The 20,863-nt window shown below is 38.8% G+C and overlaps 1 protein-coding gene across 1 annotated transcript; it reads right to left on the minus strand.

Moving 5' to 3' along the window:
• Positions 1 to 3,025: 3,025 nt before the first annotated feature.
• On the minus strand, positions 3,026 to 6,178 carry LOC149840137 (homeobox-leucine zipper protein HOX13-like). The gene is made up of 2 exons (XM_090005003.1): positions 5,834 to 6,178; positions 3,026 to 3,358 (listed from the first exon to the last, which is right to left on the minus strand). The coding sequence occupies exons 1-2, from the start codon at positions 6,176 to 6,178 to the stop codon at positions 3,026 to 3,028; spliced, it is 678 nt and encodes a 225-aa protein (XP_089861129.1).
• Positions 6,179 to 20,863: the final 14,685 nt, after the last annotated feature.

A 20,863-nucleotide genomic window follows, 5' to 3' on the forward strand; every position in this document is an offset into this window, starting at 1 on the left:
ATCAGAGAAGGCAAGAACGACAACGGTATGTATTTATTCTATTAATAATCATTGCAATATGCAAGTTATCATAATGTTATCATTAATTATTAATGCATACTTTAAACATTATTTTGCAGGAGGCATATGAGCAACAGATGGTAGAGCGATATGACGATGACGCTACTCAACATCCATCATTTAATCCTGCAACATGGGTGACTGCAGCAGGTGAACCCAAAAAGGGTAGTGTGTTTGGGTTTGGGAGTAATATTAACACTTCATCTGTTATTGCTTCTTTCAGTTACGGCTCATAGACTTTTTTCGTCGGCATAAGCTCCAAGCAGCATCCTATTCTTTCCGGTGATGATGTACGCCAAATCGTTAAGGACACAATACATGACTACTTCCATGAAACTGTCGCCGACGTTCTCCAAGCTGAGTTCAATAATTTTTTGCTGAATAGGGAAACTTCGATTGCAGGTCCCTCTCAGTTATGTAAGTTTCTTGCAATATATTGCATGTCGTTAGATTTCATGTAACTTTGATTGCCTTAACATATTCAGTTTTTTTGACTGTCTTAGAACACATATGAGCATGCTATAATCACATATTCAGTTTTTTGACAACCGTAGAACACATATGAGCATGCTAGAATCACATGTACAACTTTTTGCCTGCCTTAGAGCACATATGAGCATGGTAGAATCACATATAGAGTTTTTTTGACTGCCTTAGAACACATATGAGCATGCTATAATCACATATTCAGTTTTTTGACTGCTTTAGAACACATATGAGCATGATCGAATCACATATATAGTTTTTTGCCGGCCTTAGAGCACATATGAGCATAGTAGAATCACATATGGAGTTTTTTGCCAACCTTAGAGCATATATGAGCATGCTATAATCACATATAAAGTTTTTTGCCTGCCTTAGAGCACATATGAGCATGATAAAATCACATATAATTTTTTTTTGACTGCCTTAGAACACATATGAGCTTGCTATAATCATATATTAAGTTTTTTGACTGCCTTAAAACACATATTAGCATGCTATAATCACATATAGAGTTTTTTTTACTGCCTTAGAACACATATCATTCATGATAGAATCACATATAAAGTTTTTTGCTTTGCCTTAAAGCACATATGAGCATGATAGAATCACATATAGAGCTTTTCTGACTGCCTTAGAACACATATGAGCATGCTATAATCACATATTCAGTTTTTTGACTGCCTTAGAACACATATGAGCATAATCGAATCACATATATAGCTTTTTTGCCTGCCTTAGAGCACATATGAGCATGGTAAAATCACATATAGAGTTTTTCTGCCTGCCTTAGAACACATATGAGCATGATATAATCAATATAGAGTTTTTTTACTGCCTTAGAACACATCATTCATGATAAAATCACATATAGAGTTTTTTGCCTGCCTTAGAGCAGATATGAGCATGATAGAATCACATATAGAGTTTTTTTACTGTCTTAGAACACATATGAGCACATGATAGAATCACATATAGTGTATAATTTATTTCAATATATTTTGTTTATCAATACTGACTGTTCTTTTCTTGTGTAGGTTGCTAGCGATAATCAGCGTAGCGGAGCTAAAGGGACAGATCAAGGCAATGAACAAGAAGACACACAAAATCTTGGTGATGATTAGATTAATGTGTTGAATTTGTTCTATTTTTTTTTGTTTCGAAAATGTAATTGTTGAATTGTAAATAATTAAACTGGAACGATTAATTGTTTTAGTTTCCTTTTATATGAAATTTTATGTGTACTTTGTTTTTTATTTACAGGAAATATAAATTGTACAGACAATATAAATTGTAGCGTTCTCGATATTTAATTTTTAAATAAATTTTTTTATTTTTTTTCTTGTTTACGACGGATTAGCGATGGATATATTTGTCGCTATACATATAATTTAGCGACGACTGTAAATCCTTCGCTAAGCAGAGGTCGCCGTTTAGTACTGACGGATTTGCGATGGAATACAACGTTCATTTTTCCGTCGCAATTAGCAATGGAACTGACAACAAATTTATTATGTCGCCAGTTAGCGTCGAAAAATTCACGACGTAAGCTATCCGTCGCTATTTCGTTGCTAATCCGTCGCTACTTCATCGCTAATCCGTCACTAAGCCTCTTAGCGACGGAATGAGGTCGTCGCTAATCCACTGCTTTGTTGTAGTGGTAAATCTTTGTGTGTTTTTGTTTTTGCTGTTGGTTTGGTTTGATTTATTTTCTTCGCCTTCATCGATTCACACTTGTGGGGAGACCCGGTACGTCCGTTTTAACCACAACAAGAGAGACTATATTTGGACCCATACTTTTGCCAACTTCAAACTTTATCTTTTTATAAAAGAAATTTTAGCATAATGGCCCTCAACCCGTAACAATTTGAGGGTGGATCAAGTGCAATGCAATTGCACACTTTTAGTATGCTGCTGTACATGATCACTGTAAATCTGTGGAAACATCAGATGGTGGGTGATAAGTGCAGCAACACCAAGAGTGTGCAATCACATTGGGCCAGATCTTCCTTTAAGAATATAATCCTGAAAAATGCAACATGACTAGCCCATGCTTTCTTGGCCTATGGACAATAGTGCCAGGGCTCTTTTCAGAAACACTATTTAGACTTGTCATCACATCTACGGCGGTCAAATACAGCAGCACATTAAATTATGCAATGTGATTGCACTTGATCTACCATCGTGCAATCATCATGGAAGATGATTGTTTCAGTTACCGAATCTTATAACCAGGAAAGGTGATGGAGTGTTCCAAATCCAACTAATGGAATGGATTCCTTTCTACATACCAGTTCTTATCACAATCCAAACAAGTAGCAGATGGCTTCAACGTTGTTTTACATCCATTCCCGTGTCAGGTCTTTGCTCAGGCACCAAACCTGCACTCTATAGTGATCTTCTCTACAGTGTTTTTGAACTCTCGAAGCCACTAAAATTCCATTTATTTTTCTCCTTTTTTGTAGTTTTTAAACTTACATATTCAAAGCCATAGCTCCCACCATTGTGAAGATTGATCAGGACAGCAAGAGGGTTCCAAGCCAAATGGGTCATATTCACAACCGTTGATATCCACAAAATTTTCTTCTTCCTCCCCTTCTTTGTTTTCACATTTAGGAAGAATTTTGCTGCACTCGCTTTCTGAGGACAAAACCAACCTCAAATCCGATTCTTCCTTCGCCATCACACATTTCCCGTCCCCAACTTCCGAGTCTCCCTCTTCACTGTTTCCAGCAGAAACCGGTTCGCACCATGCCTTATTCTCTGTGGAGACTGACTTCGGATGCTTGCCTACAAGACCACTCAACTTCTGCAACTGCAAAAGAACTAATGATTAGGTGACCGACTTTTTTTAATAAAAATGAAAAAATTACTACCTTTATCGCTACTACAAAAGGGATCTACTACCCATGGGGGCTCCGCTTGTCTCGTAAGAGCAGCGTCACCTTGTGTTGGGACGTCGCAGGTTCAAAACCCAATGGTATAGTTGTATAACTGGTCGGGGTATGCTTTACCCAAAAAAACTAAAGGCATCTATAGCTCAGTATTTCTGTGTGCTGTTTCCCTAATTTGTTGTAGTGTATGAGACATTAGAGTTGAAGGATGTTGCAAGTTTGAAACTCGAAGTACTTTAAGAGGTCATTGGTAACAGAACTCAAGGGTTTTATTTACTCTGCAGAAGGAAAGGCTGGATTCACACCTACCCCACTGGATCAGGTATAATCACATTGCACATTTTTTATGCACTGCTGCACCCGAGCACTTGTTGAAAATTTTACCTTAGTGGGTAAGGCAATTGAGATTAAACCAGTGAACGCTGAGGCACGAGTAAACGTGCAAATTTTTATGCGATAGTTGTACCACTTAGGATCAAGTCATCGATGCAATGGGTGTTCGTGCAACTACGCTCCTAAAAATACAATTGAGTATTCGCCTTCTTGATTCTAATGATCGGACCACGCCCTGCGCTGATTGATCCCAAGAAACTCAACATAGACCACCTTAAACAACCCCTTGACTAGAGTTGAATCAGATATAAATTTTGGGTTTGGATCTCAATTCTAATAATAATTGGGTCAAAATCTAAAGTACAATCGGATATGAGTCTTATTAACAACCGAATTTGAATCCTGAATAGGAATCCAAACTCTAATAGATCTGGATATAGTGGATAGGGATTCAAACTATGACCAGATCTGGATCTTGGATCAAGATCTAAAATATAACAGATCGAGATACTAGATAGGGATTCAAACTATGACCAGATATGAATTTTGAATCAAAATCTAAACTATAACAGATCTGGATCTTAAAATTGGATGTAAACCATAACTGAATTTGGATTTGAACCGGGGTTAAATATGAGCTAAACCAGATATGGATCTCTACCTGAATTGGGGCCTGGTTTGGTTCCACCTAGGTCTGAACCAAACCCGACCCATTGGCACCCCTAGTTATATCGTATCAATGGGTTGGTTTTGACCCAGACCCGACCCGTACCAAACCCTATAGGGTCAGGTTTCTTTAGAATTTGGGTTGGACCTAACGGGTTTGATTAATATATGAAGCCGGGTATGGTTTGTGAAATTTCATACCAGATTCGAAACTGACATGAGTTCCAACAAAAGATCCTCTATTTTCAATGTAAAAAGAATAAAAAATTTATTTTACCAGTTATAGTTCCGGTTTGGTTCATGTAATCCTTATAGGATTTGGTATGGTTTCTCTTTTGGTGGGTTAGACCTATGTCCGAACTCCATACCAGCATCTCAAATCATATTTAAGTCTGGTTTTTACATGGGCCCGAACCAAACTGACCCGTTGACACCCCTACATCAAACCCCTGGCCGCTTTGAACTAGTGGTTGCATGAAGGTAAGACCACATCCAACAAGTTTACAAATAAAGTTCCTCACTAAAGAGCTTGTAGTTTGGCATGGCTCTAAGACGTTTGGTTCTTCAAGGCTCTTGCAAATTAAACACAAGCGGGGCCAGCTGCTGTTGTAAATGATGGACCAGCCAGACCAGGCTCACCAGGGTCAACCCCCCACCTTGAATTGGCTTGACACACCACACAACCCATTTAACATCTTCCCTTGAACCATGGGCTACCAAGCCAACATGAAAAGCACAAAGTTACTGCAAAAATCAAATAAAAAATGGTTTATTATTTACTCTAAACCCATTAGGTCTATGATCCTGAAGTGGTTTCTCAGAGTAAAAATTCAAATAAAAAGGATCTATGGATCACTTCTTTTGTAAGATCGATTGCACTTGGGATCATATTGGTGGATTGCTTGATTCGTGTTCTTTGCTAGTTAAGGCACTCACCGGGGATTTACCATCTAAGAAGGCAGCCCCATTAAGTGATTCCGAACCTAAGCAGGTTCCATGTCATTATAAAAAAAAGAGTATCCATGACTCACAAGCTTGAAACCCGAAGGGCAAGTACCTCGTGTACCGACGGGGGGCTCAGCTTGTCTGGCAGGAGCAGTTAGTGCACATCACCTTGTGTTTGGGACGTTGCAAGTTCTAACCCCAAATGGTATGGTTGTATAACTGGTAGGGGTCTGTCTAACCCCAGCTTTCTGTCCAAAAAAAAAAAAAGAAAGTAAAAAACTGGGTGTAATCCTTGGCGGGTAAAGGGGACCTGGGATTTTCCACTGACGGACACCACAAACAGGGGCAACTTTAGGACTGGTTGCCCTCCAGGATTCTGAAACCGGTACCAGTGAACCATGATAGAGATTATAGTAAGCCCATATGCAAGTAAACATCTAATTAACATTTACCTGCTTTATTAGGGCTTGCTTCTCTTGCTCAAGAGACTCGAAACTAGCAAGCAGAGCATCATAATCTGCCTTGAGCAGGCTGTAATCTTTCTCAATCTGCTTTGCTTTCCACCGAGCCCTCCTGTTCTGGAACCATATAGCAATCTGCCTAGGGTGCAACTCCAGCTCCCTGGCTAGCTGAGTCTTCTTCCTCGGCTCGAGCCTAGTGGTCTCGGTCTCGAATATCCTCTCCAAGGACTTGATCTGCTCATCGCTGAACCTCCTCTTATTCCTCTTCCGCGAGAGGCCGTTTATGCTCATCATTGAGTCTGATTCTTCTGCTGTGCCGTAGTCTTCCTTCTCCATCATTGAGCGTGTGTTGCTTTAGTTTATTATATAATGATAGTTAATTAAGTGGATGCCCACAAGGGCTCTGCTCATCTGTTAGGGGCGACTTGTAAATGTCACCAAGTTGATGAGACGTTGGGAGGGGGAGGGTTCCCTTTGAATATAACAAAACAAAAATGAAGAGGATGATCAGAATGGTTGAGATATTGGGTTTGGTTAGTGCATAAAATTAATAATTTAATATTAACGATTGTTTGGATGAGTTTTATGGCTTTTTCAATAGGGTGGTGTGGACCAATCAGATCACATCGCGTGTGGAATGCTCGATGCTGTTTTGTTGTTTCTTGGTATTTAATACTTGTGTAATTCTTTCTTTTTGTTTTCTTTTAGTTGCTGATTCGAGTTGAGCCACGTCTTGAGAGATTTTTTGGTAACTTGCAAGGGCGATGCAGATCAAGGGCAGCTTGCTTTGTTTCTTGGAGCACAAAGCAAAAAGATGCATGAGGACATAGTGAGTGGAAACAGATCAGGTCAGGTTGGACATGAGCGTTTTTGCTCATGCGGACATCGTGGCCATCTGTTTGCATTTTGGATGAATGCCACGTGGTTTTGTTGACTTTTTAGCTTTTTAAAATGCAAATTGGATGGCCACTATGTCAGCATCAGCAAAAACGCTCATGTTCAGCATGACCTGATCTGCTTCCATAGTGAGTGGCTTCCTACCGAATCAATTATGAGAAATCTAGAGCAGTTACCATCTTATTGTATATGACGTTATATTCCATCACCGAAATACAACATTATGTATACGTGGAGAGAGAGAGAGAGAGAGAGAGAGAGAGAGAGAGAGAGTAATCAGTAGCTCATGAACAAATCATGTTTTATAAAACGGATTCAAAAGAAAGTGAAGATAAATACATCTCTAAAGGATTAGACATAAAACATGTGCAACTATATTTTTCAGAAGTATTTAGGATGGTGTAGGACATAAACTGTGTAGGAACCATATATTATACATATCTCTCTCTCTCTCTCTCTCTCTCTCTCTCTCTCTCTATATATATATATATATATATATATATATATATATATATATATATATATATATATATATATATATATATATATATATATATATATATACGAGTCACTAAAATATGAAAACTGAAATATGGGCATTTTCAGCACTTTATTTGCAAATCCAACCATGTGGATGCGCTTTGGCACGGTGAATTTTCTAGGAATCAACCATTAGATCATGTATTTTGGATGAAAAATGTGATTTTTGAATGCTTGAATGTTTATAAAGATTATGAGCCATTGATTTTAAAGCCTTAAAAAAATCTCGTTTATCCATCAAAATCATATGATTCAAGAGAGGGTTCTTATCAAACCAAGCATGTAGATCACATCTATACAATTAGATTTAAGAGAAAAAAAATCAATGAAAATCGTGGTTCACACATTAGTTTTCATATTTTCAGTTCTCATATTCTAGTCTCTCTCTCTCTCTCTCTCTCTCTCTCTATATATATATATATATATATATATATATATATATATATATATATATATATATATAAAGAGAGAGAAAGAGAAATGTGGACATTCCATACCATTCATCTCCCAAATTGTCTCATACCTCCTTAAAAAAACATGTTTAAGTTCACATAATTCAAACTTATAAATGTGTTTATCATTGCTTATTTTACTAAAAATTATACTTTGTATTGAATTAATTTAACAAGAATTCTTGATTTTTACTTAATCAATTTTTTTATATAATATATGCTGTTGATTTTTTTCAGTGCTAAAAACACGTCTCAAATAAAACATAATTAAACCAATACATGTTTTCTACTAGATTTTTAAGTAGTTGAGAAGTCAATTCGGTAATGCAAGTGCGGGTGCATGAAATTAAAGCGGTTCTAAGCAGTCGGCAAGAGTTTTGGCTTATTAGTTGACGCAGAGCTTCAAGCATATTTCCATGGCTCATGATTACGCGTTTTACCGGGTCAGAGTTCAGTAGGAGGGCCGTGTAGTGAGGAATATACCCAAAAGAATAGCAAAGAATGAGGGCTGTTGGGTGCGGCTCTCCAGCCTGATTGGTTGTCAGTATCGGTGCTAATCAACCTGAATCGGTTTATTTATCATATCATACTGAATAGGCTATTTTTAATAAAACTAAAAAATGCTTAAAATTATTTTTTAAATATTATTTTAATAGTTTTAACACATGTCACGTTCTGATTGACAAAATATTTTTTAGCAGATTCAGAACGATTCACTTGAGAATCGGTATAAGCGATTCACCTGAATGGTTGGCCAAACAATTAGCGGGTGTCACCGTGTCAATGGGTTGGTTTTGAGTCGGACCCTGGTGGAACTAGGCTTGGACCTGTTTGTTGGGTATGGTATTGGGTCTGAACCCGGGTCTAATCAGACCCATTATAAGAAAAATCATACCCGAACCCAATAGGAACTACATGAACCAGACCCGGGCTATACCCAGTAAAACCAATTTTTATTTTGAAAATTTGTTAGGGTTCAGGTCGGGTACACGTAAACCCATACCAGTTGACACCCCTGCAAACAATTCCCGGTCAGATCTGAATCTGGTATAAAATTTCACAAACAATACATGGGTCCATGTATTATCCGGACTCAGGTCTTATTATTTATCACCATACCCGAACCCTATAGGATTTGGTTTAAGTCGGGTACGGATAAACCCATACCCGTTGACACTAGGGGTGGCAAAATCTGACATGACCCGCCAACCCGTTTCTTAGGTGGGTTCGGGTTTGGCTTAAACGGGTCGACCCGCCTAACCTGTTTATTAAACGGGTCAGGTTCGTTAGGGGTATGCCAACCCACCAACCTGAACGGGTTAGGTGGGCGGGTCAACCCGTTCCCGTTTAATAAATAGGTCGGGTTCGTGTTTGCCACAGCCGACCCGTTTAATAAACAGGTCGGGTTCATGTTGAGGTATGCTGACCCGCCAACTCGACCCGATTGCCACCCCTGCAAACAATTCGATAGTCGATTTTGACAACATTGAGAAAAACCCCAAACATCTCAATCATTGTAGTGGGCCCAGTCCACCCATGTTTGGTGAGTCTTTAATAAACTCCAGACCATTCACGCCTCTTTAACTAAAGCGATGGTGATATGTGGCTTCTTCGCACAAAAAACTTCAACTTTCTAATTGCTCTTATCCTTGTTCGAAAAAAGTAGGCCTTAAAACTTTCTATTTTCGTATGGGCAAGTGATCAAAAGGGAGAGTAGGCCGAAGGAAATCGGTTCCATTTTATGTCATCCCTATCTTCATACCGCTCATTGGGATTTCATTCATGCAAATTGTTTTGACCAAATAAAACACACACATGAGATCTGAGTCATTCATTTAGTGAAGATTCATATTTAAATTGGCAAAATCTGACTTGTGTGTAGGATTCTTTTAGTGACTAAAAAAAATCAATGGTCAACAGAATATAATATTTTGTGATTTAAAAAAAAAATATTTTTTCATCGAAAAAATACAATCCCAGGGTTGATTCCTATTAAATTGATCATTCCGAATTCATCTACAAGGTCCGACTTAATCAAAACAACCTGCATCCTAGGATTTAGGAGGGGCATGAAGATGGAGGGTGGCATAGGGGATGAGTGGAACTGCACTCGGGCAGAAGTGACGAGAGGAAACTTTCTTGATTCTTGGTATATATATATATATATATATATATATATATATATATATATATATATATATATATATATAGAGAGAGAGAGAGAGAGAGAGAGAGAGAGAGAGAGAGAGAGTAGTCAAGGTCAATCTCAGCCTTCATTCAAGATATCCAGACCATGATCGTGGTTTCTTTTGGACTAATAGAAAAGATGAACACAGAGAGAGAGAGAGAGAGGGAGAGAAGACCTTTTTATTTGAAGGGCATGTGAGAGTTAGGCAAACTCCTACCAGTTATACAATTATACCATTGGGTTTTTGAACCTGCAACATCCCAGCACAAGGTGACGTGCACTAGCTGCTGCTACCAGACAAGCGAAGCCCCCCCCATTGGTGAGAGAGAATACCTTGAAACCACGCGGTGAGGTATTTTCTTTCTCGCATGGATCTGGCCACCAAATGGCAACAACATTGCATGGTTTACCTACCTACACTCGCTTTCACTGATAGACAGATGGGATCAGGCGCAATCAAGTTCCACAGATGCAATTGTGCGGTTGCACCTGATCACCATCCATTTGCTGCTGCCCCCCCCCCCCCCCGTGAACAGGTGATCCTGCCTCATAGGTTAGATCATCGCCAAGTATGTTCTTGTTTTAGGATGGTGAAAAATAAAATATTAAATAAAAAATGTCAATACTTGATGCAACTGCTAGTTTAAACTTTTAGAATCGGATTTAGGAATCACACTTTTGTTAGAGTAGTTTTGACCTAAAAACATGACTTTTTTTTTTAATCAAGAAATTTTGGTGAACTTCATGGTCTTTTCTTTCTTAAATCTGACTATACATATGGGAACTACATGTTCGGTTTTTAAAGGGGTTGGCTCCTAAATAATGCGATTGTGATGAATAAGCATGATCTTTTAATGATTGAAAATTGCGTGTTCAAAATTTTAAACATCAAAGCATCTAAAAATCTTTTTTTTTGTCAAAAAAACATGATCCAACTGTCAATTCTTAGCTAATAGACTCGGTTGAACGAACGCATCTGCATTATATATCAAATTTGCAAAAAAGGTAATGAAAATACCTAGTTCTGGCTCTAATATATACACACCACTGAGAGTTCCTTGTTCATAGGTGTATCTCCAAATCCGCGACCCCTCATTAAAGTGTGGCTCTACTTGTGGTGCATCACATTAAAACCGGCGTACCTCAAGCATGAGGTATGAAAAGAATCTCCTAAACTCATGCAAACTGCCGCTTCAATTTGGTTCCACTCACCCCTATGTCGATCCCTATGATCTTAATATCCCTCCTTGGGATTTCATTGATGCAAGTTCCTCCGACCAAATCGGATTCCATGGATGTGATCTACGTCATTCATTTACAAAAGATCCACATTTAAACAGTCTAAATCCTACTTGTGTGCATGATTTTTTGGCGATTCAAAAACCAAGGTACAATCCAAGGGACAATTCCTGTTAAATCAACCACGTTGAATTCTATAAGGTCTGATCAAAACAACTTACATCCATGAGATTTCAGAGGGGTATGAAGTTGAGCGATGACATACGGGATGAACGGAACCGGTCTCCTGCTGCTTAGAGGTGAAGAAAACGATGACAGTGATGACCAAGTCTTGATGACGATGACAGAACAGTAAGAAAAATAGTGGTAAAAACAAAAAAAATATTGGCTACTCTTGATAGTACCATACTATTTAGCAAAAAAACATGTGTTTAATTTTTACCTAATATGACATAGTGACACCACAGGAACATTTAGCATGGCTCATCCATTAGGAATCACACATTTTTAGAGTATTTTTTAGCTAAAAACATGACCTTTTTTTATCAAGAAATTTTGGTGCATTATTAGCCGTTGATTCTTGCAGCTCTTAAAATAAAAAACATGCCTTATATATATATATATATATATACAATGCAATCCGAGAATCTAAAACATAATGTTAACTAAACAGACCACTAGGTCCCTATCTGATTCATGGCGCTTGACTTGCAAACCAAATAGATCAAGAAAGTATGAAAAAATGGCGACTTTGTACTGATTTTTGTTATGAAGAAGAACCCTTCGCCTGAAGCAAGGAAAACCCCGAGTGGGGCCCCACGACCACCCCTGCCTTATGTGACCTATCTCTGAAAGTTAAGGACACACCCGTGTGCTGTGAGGTTTGATCTATCATCTTCATCTCCCGAGGTGGCCACGTGGGAGACTCCCGAGGTGGTAACTTTATATTGATACTACACTCCAGCTTAGGAGTATAAGGTTATGTATCGGCTCAAGGCCTTTAGCCGAGCCCAATGAGCCCAGCTGCAGCCATCAACAGGCGGTACGTGCACGACTTGGCGACAAAGACGAGGAATAAAGATGATGTTAACGGTGTCACCTTGTACAACAACCGGACGCTACCTGTCAACTGACTATGAAGTCCATCAGACGAAGAACCAATCATATTTCGACACTTGGTGCATCGCTGAAAGCTGCCATGCCCGTGTTATATATATATATATATATATATATATATATATATATATATATATAGGGAGAGAGAAAACTGAACATATTATGCTTCATTGCCGGTTCAGCCCCATAGGTTTTAAGTGTTTTACGATAGATATGTTCCATTAGATGTGTTTAGCATGCTCGATTTTGCGAGAATCGACTCTTAGAAAATGTTTTTTTATGAAAAATATATTTTTATGAGCTGAGAAAAACTGGTACTTTCATGGCCATTGATTTTGGATCACGAAAAAAACCTCTATACAGGTAAGATTATGGCGATCTAAAAGTTGGTCTCCACTGAACAAAACCTATAAGACTCACATCTACTGTGTTAGACGTGAGAAAAAATACTTAAAACTATGATTTTTGATGGGGCCTAATGAGACCTAACGAAAAAAGATAGCCTGAAGAACTCATTATATATATATATATAACAACTAAAATATGAGAACTAAAAATGTGATCATTTCCAACACTTTTTTTGCAAATTCAACCATGTACATGTGCTTGTCATGGTGAATTTACTAGGAATCAACCATTGGATCATGTATTTTTGATAAAAAAAAATATGTTTTTTGAATGCTTGAATATTTATAATGATTATAAGTCATTGATTTTAAAACCTTAAAAAAATTACATCTATGCATCAAAATTAGATAATTCAAGAGTGGGTTCTTATAAATCCAAAAAATCCATGAAAGTAGCCGTTCACAATTAGTTCTCATATTTTCAGTTCTCATATTCTAGTGATTATATGTATATGATTCACTAGAATATGAGAACTGAAATATGAGAAATGGAAATATGGGCATTCCTAACACTATTTTTGCAAATCCAACCATGTAGATGTGTTTGACATGATGAATTTGCTATGAATGAGCTATCGAATCATGTATTTTCAAGAAAACAATATGATTTTTTAATGCTTGAATATTTATGAAGAATATGAGTCATTAATTTTAAAGCCTTAAAAACAACTCAATTATGCATCAAAATAGGATGATTCAATAGTGTGTTCTTATGAAACCAAGCATATAGTGTAACGCTCCAAAAATACCAACTTAAAATACGTGAATTTTTAGACAAAACTTTTTTTTTTTAAGATTGCACAAAGCAAAAAAATTGAAAAGGAGAAACGAGTTGAAAATCTTTGAGCGGATTACAGACGAAGTTTGATATTTGCATAATTACAAAATGACTTTTCCTTTACAAAATTGAGATAATTAGACTTATAATCTTTTACAAAAACTATTTCACTTGGGATATTCTCCCAAAATGATCATCAGAATCACATGAGACGTTTAGAAAGGTGGGTCCAGTCCTTGCGACACATCAAGTCCATCGCACCACCTGTCAAGCATTACCTGTATCCCATAAAACGGGGTCAAAACTCTTGTGAGCCGATGAGATAAAACCATAACTTGCCACTAATGAAAAATAAGAGTACATCTAGCATGCATAGGCAATTATAAACATTATTCATTGCAGTAATTAACATTAAGCAACTATAACTGTAACAGAAAAAGTACCACTTACGGCAAAAATAAGAATAAGTAGTAAAAAATACCATCGACGTTTATTATTCTATTTAGTGTGATAACCGTGGTACATACAGATCGAGTAACAACCTCACGCGAGTGGCCCGTGGTCGAGATAAACATCGCATAGGCAACAGATTGTAATCCACACTACTACAATAGCTGAGGGATTCCACTATTGACAACCTTGACCTCTCTAACTCTAAGTGACTGGAGGCCATGAGGACGCCATTGTTCCTTAAAACGTGTCATAAAATTGACCGATCACTCAGAGCTATACAATTCATCCTCTCTAAGGTGAACCGTTTATAAATGGGCTACTAGGTTGTTTCTCTTATTAGGCTTGGTTAGTAAACATTCTTTCCTTTCGAGGTACTTAGGCACATTTACTTTGTGCTCCCCACAGAGCAACACGAACACCATGATGAGGTCAGCCCGCCCATTCACGTGCTCTAGCATATCTAGGCTAAGATGAGCACTTCGCCGGTGAAGGCGATAATCACACATTTTATTTTTCAAGGGTGTATGACATTCAAGTAAGCTCTGCTCACGAAGTGGTTCCAATGCCCAACTAACTCGCCATGGAGTTTTAGCATACACAATGTCTCAAAACAATATTTCATACCCCTATAATGGTGCTCAAAGTCTCCTTTTCCTTTTGGGATGAATTAAGTGTCGAATGTGTAACATGCATCATAAGTTATGTGAAAACACACACGATTCTATCTGAGCATATATTTCATGTTATGAAACAACGACAATTTTAAGACACTTGATAAACAAAGCATGCTCAATTTAGCAATTTTTAGTTTAGTGATATGATGTGCCAACGATGCCTGTAGACTTGTCAAATTATCAAGCATGCAGAAATAATTTGGAGTTCGAACTATGCCATTTTGTCAAGTCATACGTGCTGCCAAATATGTGTCAAGTGTGCCAGAATTGCAAGAATTTACAACAAGAAAAGCATTGCCAATGGTATTAAACATGCACAACATTTTGGCAAGCGGGGGTGCTGCAGTGTGTGTCCAACTAATTGCAGCCACTGCAGGAATTGCACCAGCTAAATGCTGTCCAAAAATGTTGTTGCTGCAGAAATTTACAGCAACCAGAAGGGCTGCCAAAGAGCGCATTTCTGCAGCCACAATGCAGCAGCGAAATACAGCCCAACAGGTGTCACTGCGGGAAAATGCAGCGACAAAGACGTTGTCTAAGGAGCGTCGTCTCTGTAGAAAATGGCAGCAACAGGATGCTTCCATATACATGCATTCACAGGGGAAAATGCAGCCCATGAAGCATTGTCGTGTGTGTGTGTAACGTGCTGGAAATGCAACTTGTGAAGTGCTGCCCAGAAGTTCCATTTCCTGCGGGAAAATGCAGCCAGCAAGAGGCTGCCACAAGGTGATATTTCTGCAATAAATTGCAGTAGCAAAAAGCTAATGCAAAGTGGTGGATTTGCAGAAAATTGGTAGCAACGTGAATGCTGCCACAAATGGTTATGTCCAAGAAATTAGTTGTAGATGTTGCCACGATGCAACCTTTCTGCAAGAATCTGCAACAATAAGGGTGCTGTCGAAAAACACTGGAGTGTGCAATGAGAAGGAGGTTCAAGGGGGCTCCGAAGTGCAGTTTCTGCAAGGCATCAGACTGTGCCACGACGGGCTACAGCCAGATGGTTAATACGAACATGGGACCAGCTGCAACCACATGCAGTTGCGTAGGGCACTCGTTAGGGTATGATTTACGAGGCTAAGGAGCACATCGTCATGGGCCTATTTTGCCTAGGTGGGGTTCGGAATAACCTGCTGAGCAAAAACTCGGGCTATTGCCCCTGCAGAAGCAGAGCTGATAGTCAGGTACTACAACACCTAACAGGCCGACACACGGCCTGATGTGGCCAGACACGCAAGCCCAGACCTGGAAAGAAGAATGTCCGAGCTGCAGGACGCTACAGACTGGAGTCGATACGGCTGCCCACAAGCTACCCGTTTGGATAGGCCTGGGTTGCTGCCATAGCAGGGCAAAACCCAGGTCTGTCGGCATCCGGAACGACCACGGTAAAGGTGCAGCAAGCACCCATTCTCTAACCTAGGGAAAGAAAAGAAGGCAAACACCTGACAAAAGGGGAATGCAACAAAAGCGCATTTTGGGGTGTTCGAAACGGTACTCCTTGCACTCAACATTGTAAGGAGGTGATCGAAACCCTCCAGCCATGCTCAAATCGCCAGTGCCTTCAAGTTGAAGATAATATATATATATATATATATATATATATATATATATATATATATATATATATATATATATATATATATATATATGTACTATGTTGCACAAAAACAAAAACCAACAAGATAAAAATAAAAGGAGACATCATGCGTGTGTGTTCATGCATTTGAACCAAGGAAAAACCAAAGAGAAAAAATTAGAAAAGAAAGAAAATCAAAACTCATTAGGGGATCTTATCTGCCCAGTTTCCGTATATACACAATTGTTGAACCCAAGGTCTACCTTAGAGAGGGTAGATGGTATAAGCTTTGTGGGACATTTTTGTTTTTGTGAGAGCTAAGCGTCTCACCTGGTGCTCAGTGCTCAGTCCTCAGAGTTAGCGGGTCAGGACTACCAATGTGTCTTAGGTGATAGATCCAAGTCTTCTGCAGAAGTTACAGGGTGCATCCTAATTCTAGTTCTAGCCATTGAGGAGTACTCTCTCGGTCGCGAACCGTCCACTTTGGACCTTCGTACGGCTAATCATATGGGGTATTAATTGAAAAAGTATAACAAACTCCTGTATGGTCTCAGTTCGCTACGATGTTCAACGTCTATGTGCATCCACAAGGTAATTAACAAGAGAAACATAAAGTCAATACACTTTTGAAAGTCTTCAAGTATACACACAAGGCTTGATGTTGCATTGGTTACAATATGAATGCGATTCATTCATGCATCATTCATTGATATCTTTCCTTTATGTAATAAATCATGAAATGCTTGTATTTACTGAATAATACATTCAGGACTTGTTTAAATGTTTGTCATTTCTTATATCAATGTGTTGCACATATACTTGTACACATGACACTGAGCACATTCATATAAATATTATGCTTCTTACTCAGACAGGGTAGTCTGACCCCTTCTGAATTAGTATTTTCAATAAAAAGATGAAAATGGGCAATTACGGTCGTCACTGCGGACAATGCCATGAGACCATATCTTCTGTGGATGTCCTGAGGAACTCTGACTTTAAGAAATTCATTAAGTTTGTAATTTATGACTTGTAAGATTTCAAGGCAAGATTTTAATCCGCCTAATGTTATTGAGTTTGTGCTATCACCTGTAACCCGCCCAAATTAATTGACTGAGGAATTAATAAAACATTTTCGCTTTGGTTAAAAAAAAAATCCTTAAAATTTTTGAGTTAAAATATTTGAGGCGTTACAAGACTAGCTAATACACTTCTTGATTTGCGACTAAGCGCATCAGCCACAACATTCGCCTTACTATGGTGGTAAGACAATGCGAACTCGTAGTCCTTGATAAACTTGAGCCAACGACGTTGTCTCATATTTAATTCTTTTTGAGAAAATAAGTACTTGACTCTTGTGGTCAGAAAAGATCTCAAACGTATCTTTGTACAGGTAGTGCCGCCAAGACTTCAAGGCAAACACCACTTGTGCTAACTCCAAATCATGAGTTGGATAGTTTTTCTTGTGAACTTTCAACTACCTCGATGCGTGTACGATAACTCTGCCATGCTGCATCAACACACATCCCAAACCTAGTCCTAAAGTGTCTGTGTACACCATAAAACCACCTCTTCTAGAAGGTAAAGCCAAGACAAAAGATATCGTTAGTTTTATCTTCAGAATCTGAAAGCTCTCTTTGCATGAGCTAGTCCACTCAAACTCGACTCCCTTACGCAAAATCTTCGTCATTGGTAGCGCGATTATGGAGAAATCCTGAATGAAACGCCGATAATATCCAGCTAATCCAAGAAAGCTTTAGATATTTGAGATATTCTGGAGCTGTTTCCAATCTAACACGACTTCGACCTTTGCTAAATCCATTGACACTCCATCACTGGATATCACGTGACCCAAAAACAGGACTCGCTTGAGCCAAAACTCGCATTTGGAGAACTTGGCAAACTGCTGATGCTTCTGAAGTACTCCCAACATAATTCATAAATGCTCTCGATACTGCTCAGGACTCTTTGAATAGATCATGATATCGTCGATGAATATGATCACAAAGGTGTCCACGAATGGACGAAAGATCTGGTTCATCAGATCCATAAGTGTTGTCGGTGCATTCGTGAGCCCAAATAGCATCACTATGAACTCATACAATCTGTATCTAGTTCGAAAGGTTGTCTTTAAGACATCTTCCTCCTTGATTCAGAGTTGATGATAACCCGATATGAGGTCAATCTTTGAGAATATTTTCGCTCTCTGTAACTAGTCAAAGAGATCTTCTATTCTTGGTAACGAATATCTGTTCTTAATCGTAGCTTGATTGAACATCTTGTAGTCGATGCACAACCTCATGGATCCATCCTTCTTCTTCACAAACAATACTGGTGCACACCATGGAGATGCACTCAGTCTGATAAAGCTTTGCTCTATCAACTATTGCAACTGTCTCTTTAGTTCCTCAAGTTTAGCTAGAGTCATACAATATGGTGGCTTGGAAATCAGAGTGGTTACAGGCAACAATTTGATACAAAATTTGATCTCTCGCTGAGAAGGTAGTCCAGGCAGTTCCTCAGGGAACACATCTGGAAACTTTTAAACCACATCTAGGTTCTCAATTGAGATTATTTCTGGTTCAACTGGGGAAATACTGAATAAGAACGTAGTACCCCCGTTTCGAAAATATTTTTGAACCTTGAAAGAAAAAATCAAACGACTGTTCTGCAGTGGTCGAGAGAGTCTGATCTCCATAATCGTATGATTGGGATGAGATAGGACAACTTTTCCTTCTCTACATAAAACTTGAGCGTGATATTCGAATAACCAATCCATGCCTAGAATGGCATCAAACTCAATCATAGCTAGCAGGATTACGTCAGCTAGCAAATTCTGACCTACCACAGATACTTCGATATTTGGGATATAAGTAGTGCATAAAGAAAGATCACAGGTCGGAGTGTGGACCTCCAATGGGTAATTCAAGGATTCAATAGGAACATACAAAGTTCTAGCAATTTTACCATAAATGAAAGAATGTGAAGCGCCATAATCAAACAAAGTAAAAGCTGCTTGTCCAGCGACTAATACGGTACCTTTAACCAATTTGTCTTTGGTTACTTGTTTCACCGTAGCTGCATAAGCACATCCCACCACTGCCTTCTGATCACTCACCTTGTGTAGTTGAGGTTATTGTTGCTGCGGTCACTGAAATGATGGTTGCGATGGTTCGGGGTTTTTCTTCTTCAAGTCATCTGATTGCTTCTTTTGACAGTCCTTAATATAGTGACCCATCTTGCCATAATACAAACATCCACCAGTATCACGTGGACACGACCTGTCGGGATGATCGATGAAACACTTCTAACAACCTGATGTTGCTGCTGGTGGTTTATGTTGTTGATACTTGGTGTTTCCTTGGGATCTAGGCTTCTTTGCTGGGGGAGTAAACTTCTTTCTGTCAGAATTCTTCTTAAAAGATCTCTTCTTAGGCCAACTCTTTTGGCCTGATTGCTAGTTTCCACGAAAAGGTTGTATCCTTTGAGATTCTGACCAATCTTGGTTTAGAAGAGTAGACACCTCCAAGGCCTCATCCAGAGTCTTGGGGCCATGAATATAAACCTTCATTCTTAATGTTGGCTTCAGTCCATGAGCAAACTTTATCGCTCGTTCTTCCTTCGTTGTATAGACGTTCAAAAAATAATGTTCCAAGCTTCTAAACTTAGTGATATATTCTGCCAAAGTAGCGTTGCCTTGTTAAAGATCTAAAAATTCTTGTATCTTCCGACTCCACTCGTGCTTCGGTAAGTATGCTACATAGAAAACCTCCACGAACTGTGTCCATGTGTAAGATCCAAAAATTTCCGCAGGAAATTTTATATAAAAAGCTCGAGTCGAATTATGGTCTCGACGGATCCGCGTTAGTCGCTAGGCTTTGAGAGTCTAGAAATTGGGAGGCTCGCGAGAGCGATGCTCTAGTCATCTCTCGAATTTATTGCATTATCGAATTATCGAATTATCGAAGCGACGAATTTAATTCTCAGGGAATTATGAAGGAAGAAATATCAAATTTTAGAAAATAAAATAGAATGTTCAAAAATTTTCCGTCGTAGGTAGATTTGGGCTTGACTGGAGGGTCAAACCCCGCCATGGCTCGACCTCACTGGGTGTCACCCATGTGAGGGAGCGTAGCTGGTCGAGTTGACCAAGCTGAGCGGTGGCAAGTTGGTAAAAAAGGTAAGAATTTTAAAAGAAAGCATGCGGATTGGCCAAGCGGGCGGCAACCCATGACATCCATGTAATTTCAAGAAATGCAATGATTAAAGAAGAGAGCTTCTATTGGGTGCATGGGGCGGCAGCCCCATGACACTTTTGAAAGTTTTAAAAGTAGATTTAAAAAGGAGAATGCTAATGGAGCATTTGGGCGACCATGCTAGAGTCTTTCACTCTTGCCATTGCCTTGATGGGTGTGAAACACAACATGGCCGTCAGATCCTCCAAATCAATCCTAGCCATCCATTTTGCATGCAAGGTATAAAAACTTTTTTAAAAGAGAGAGAGAGAGAGAGACCAAAAAAGTGACATTTTTGGAGCTCTCCCTCTCTCTTTCTTTCCTCTCCTCTCTTCTTCCTCCAAAAACCAAAAATTGTGGGTGTGGTGTGTGCTCTATTTTTGTTCTTCAAGCTAGAGAAGAATAACATCTTCTCCTTCTGCATTTGAAACCAAGGTGAGATGTTCCACTCCTTTTTCTGTTTTTGAGT

Source organism: Nuphar pumila, chromosome 4, assembly GCF_984573655.1.
Source record: "Nuphar pumila chromosome 4, dmNupPumi1.hap1.1, whole genome shotgun sequence".
Lineage (NCBI taxonomy): Eukaryota > Viridiplantae > Streptophyta > Magnoliopsida > Nymphaeales > Nymphaeaceae > Nuphar > Nuphar pumila.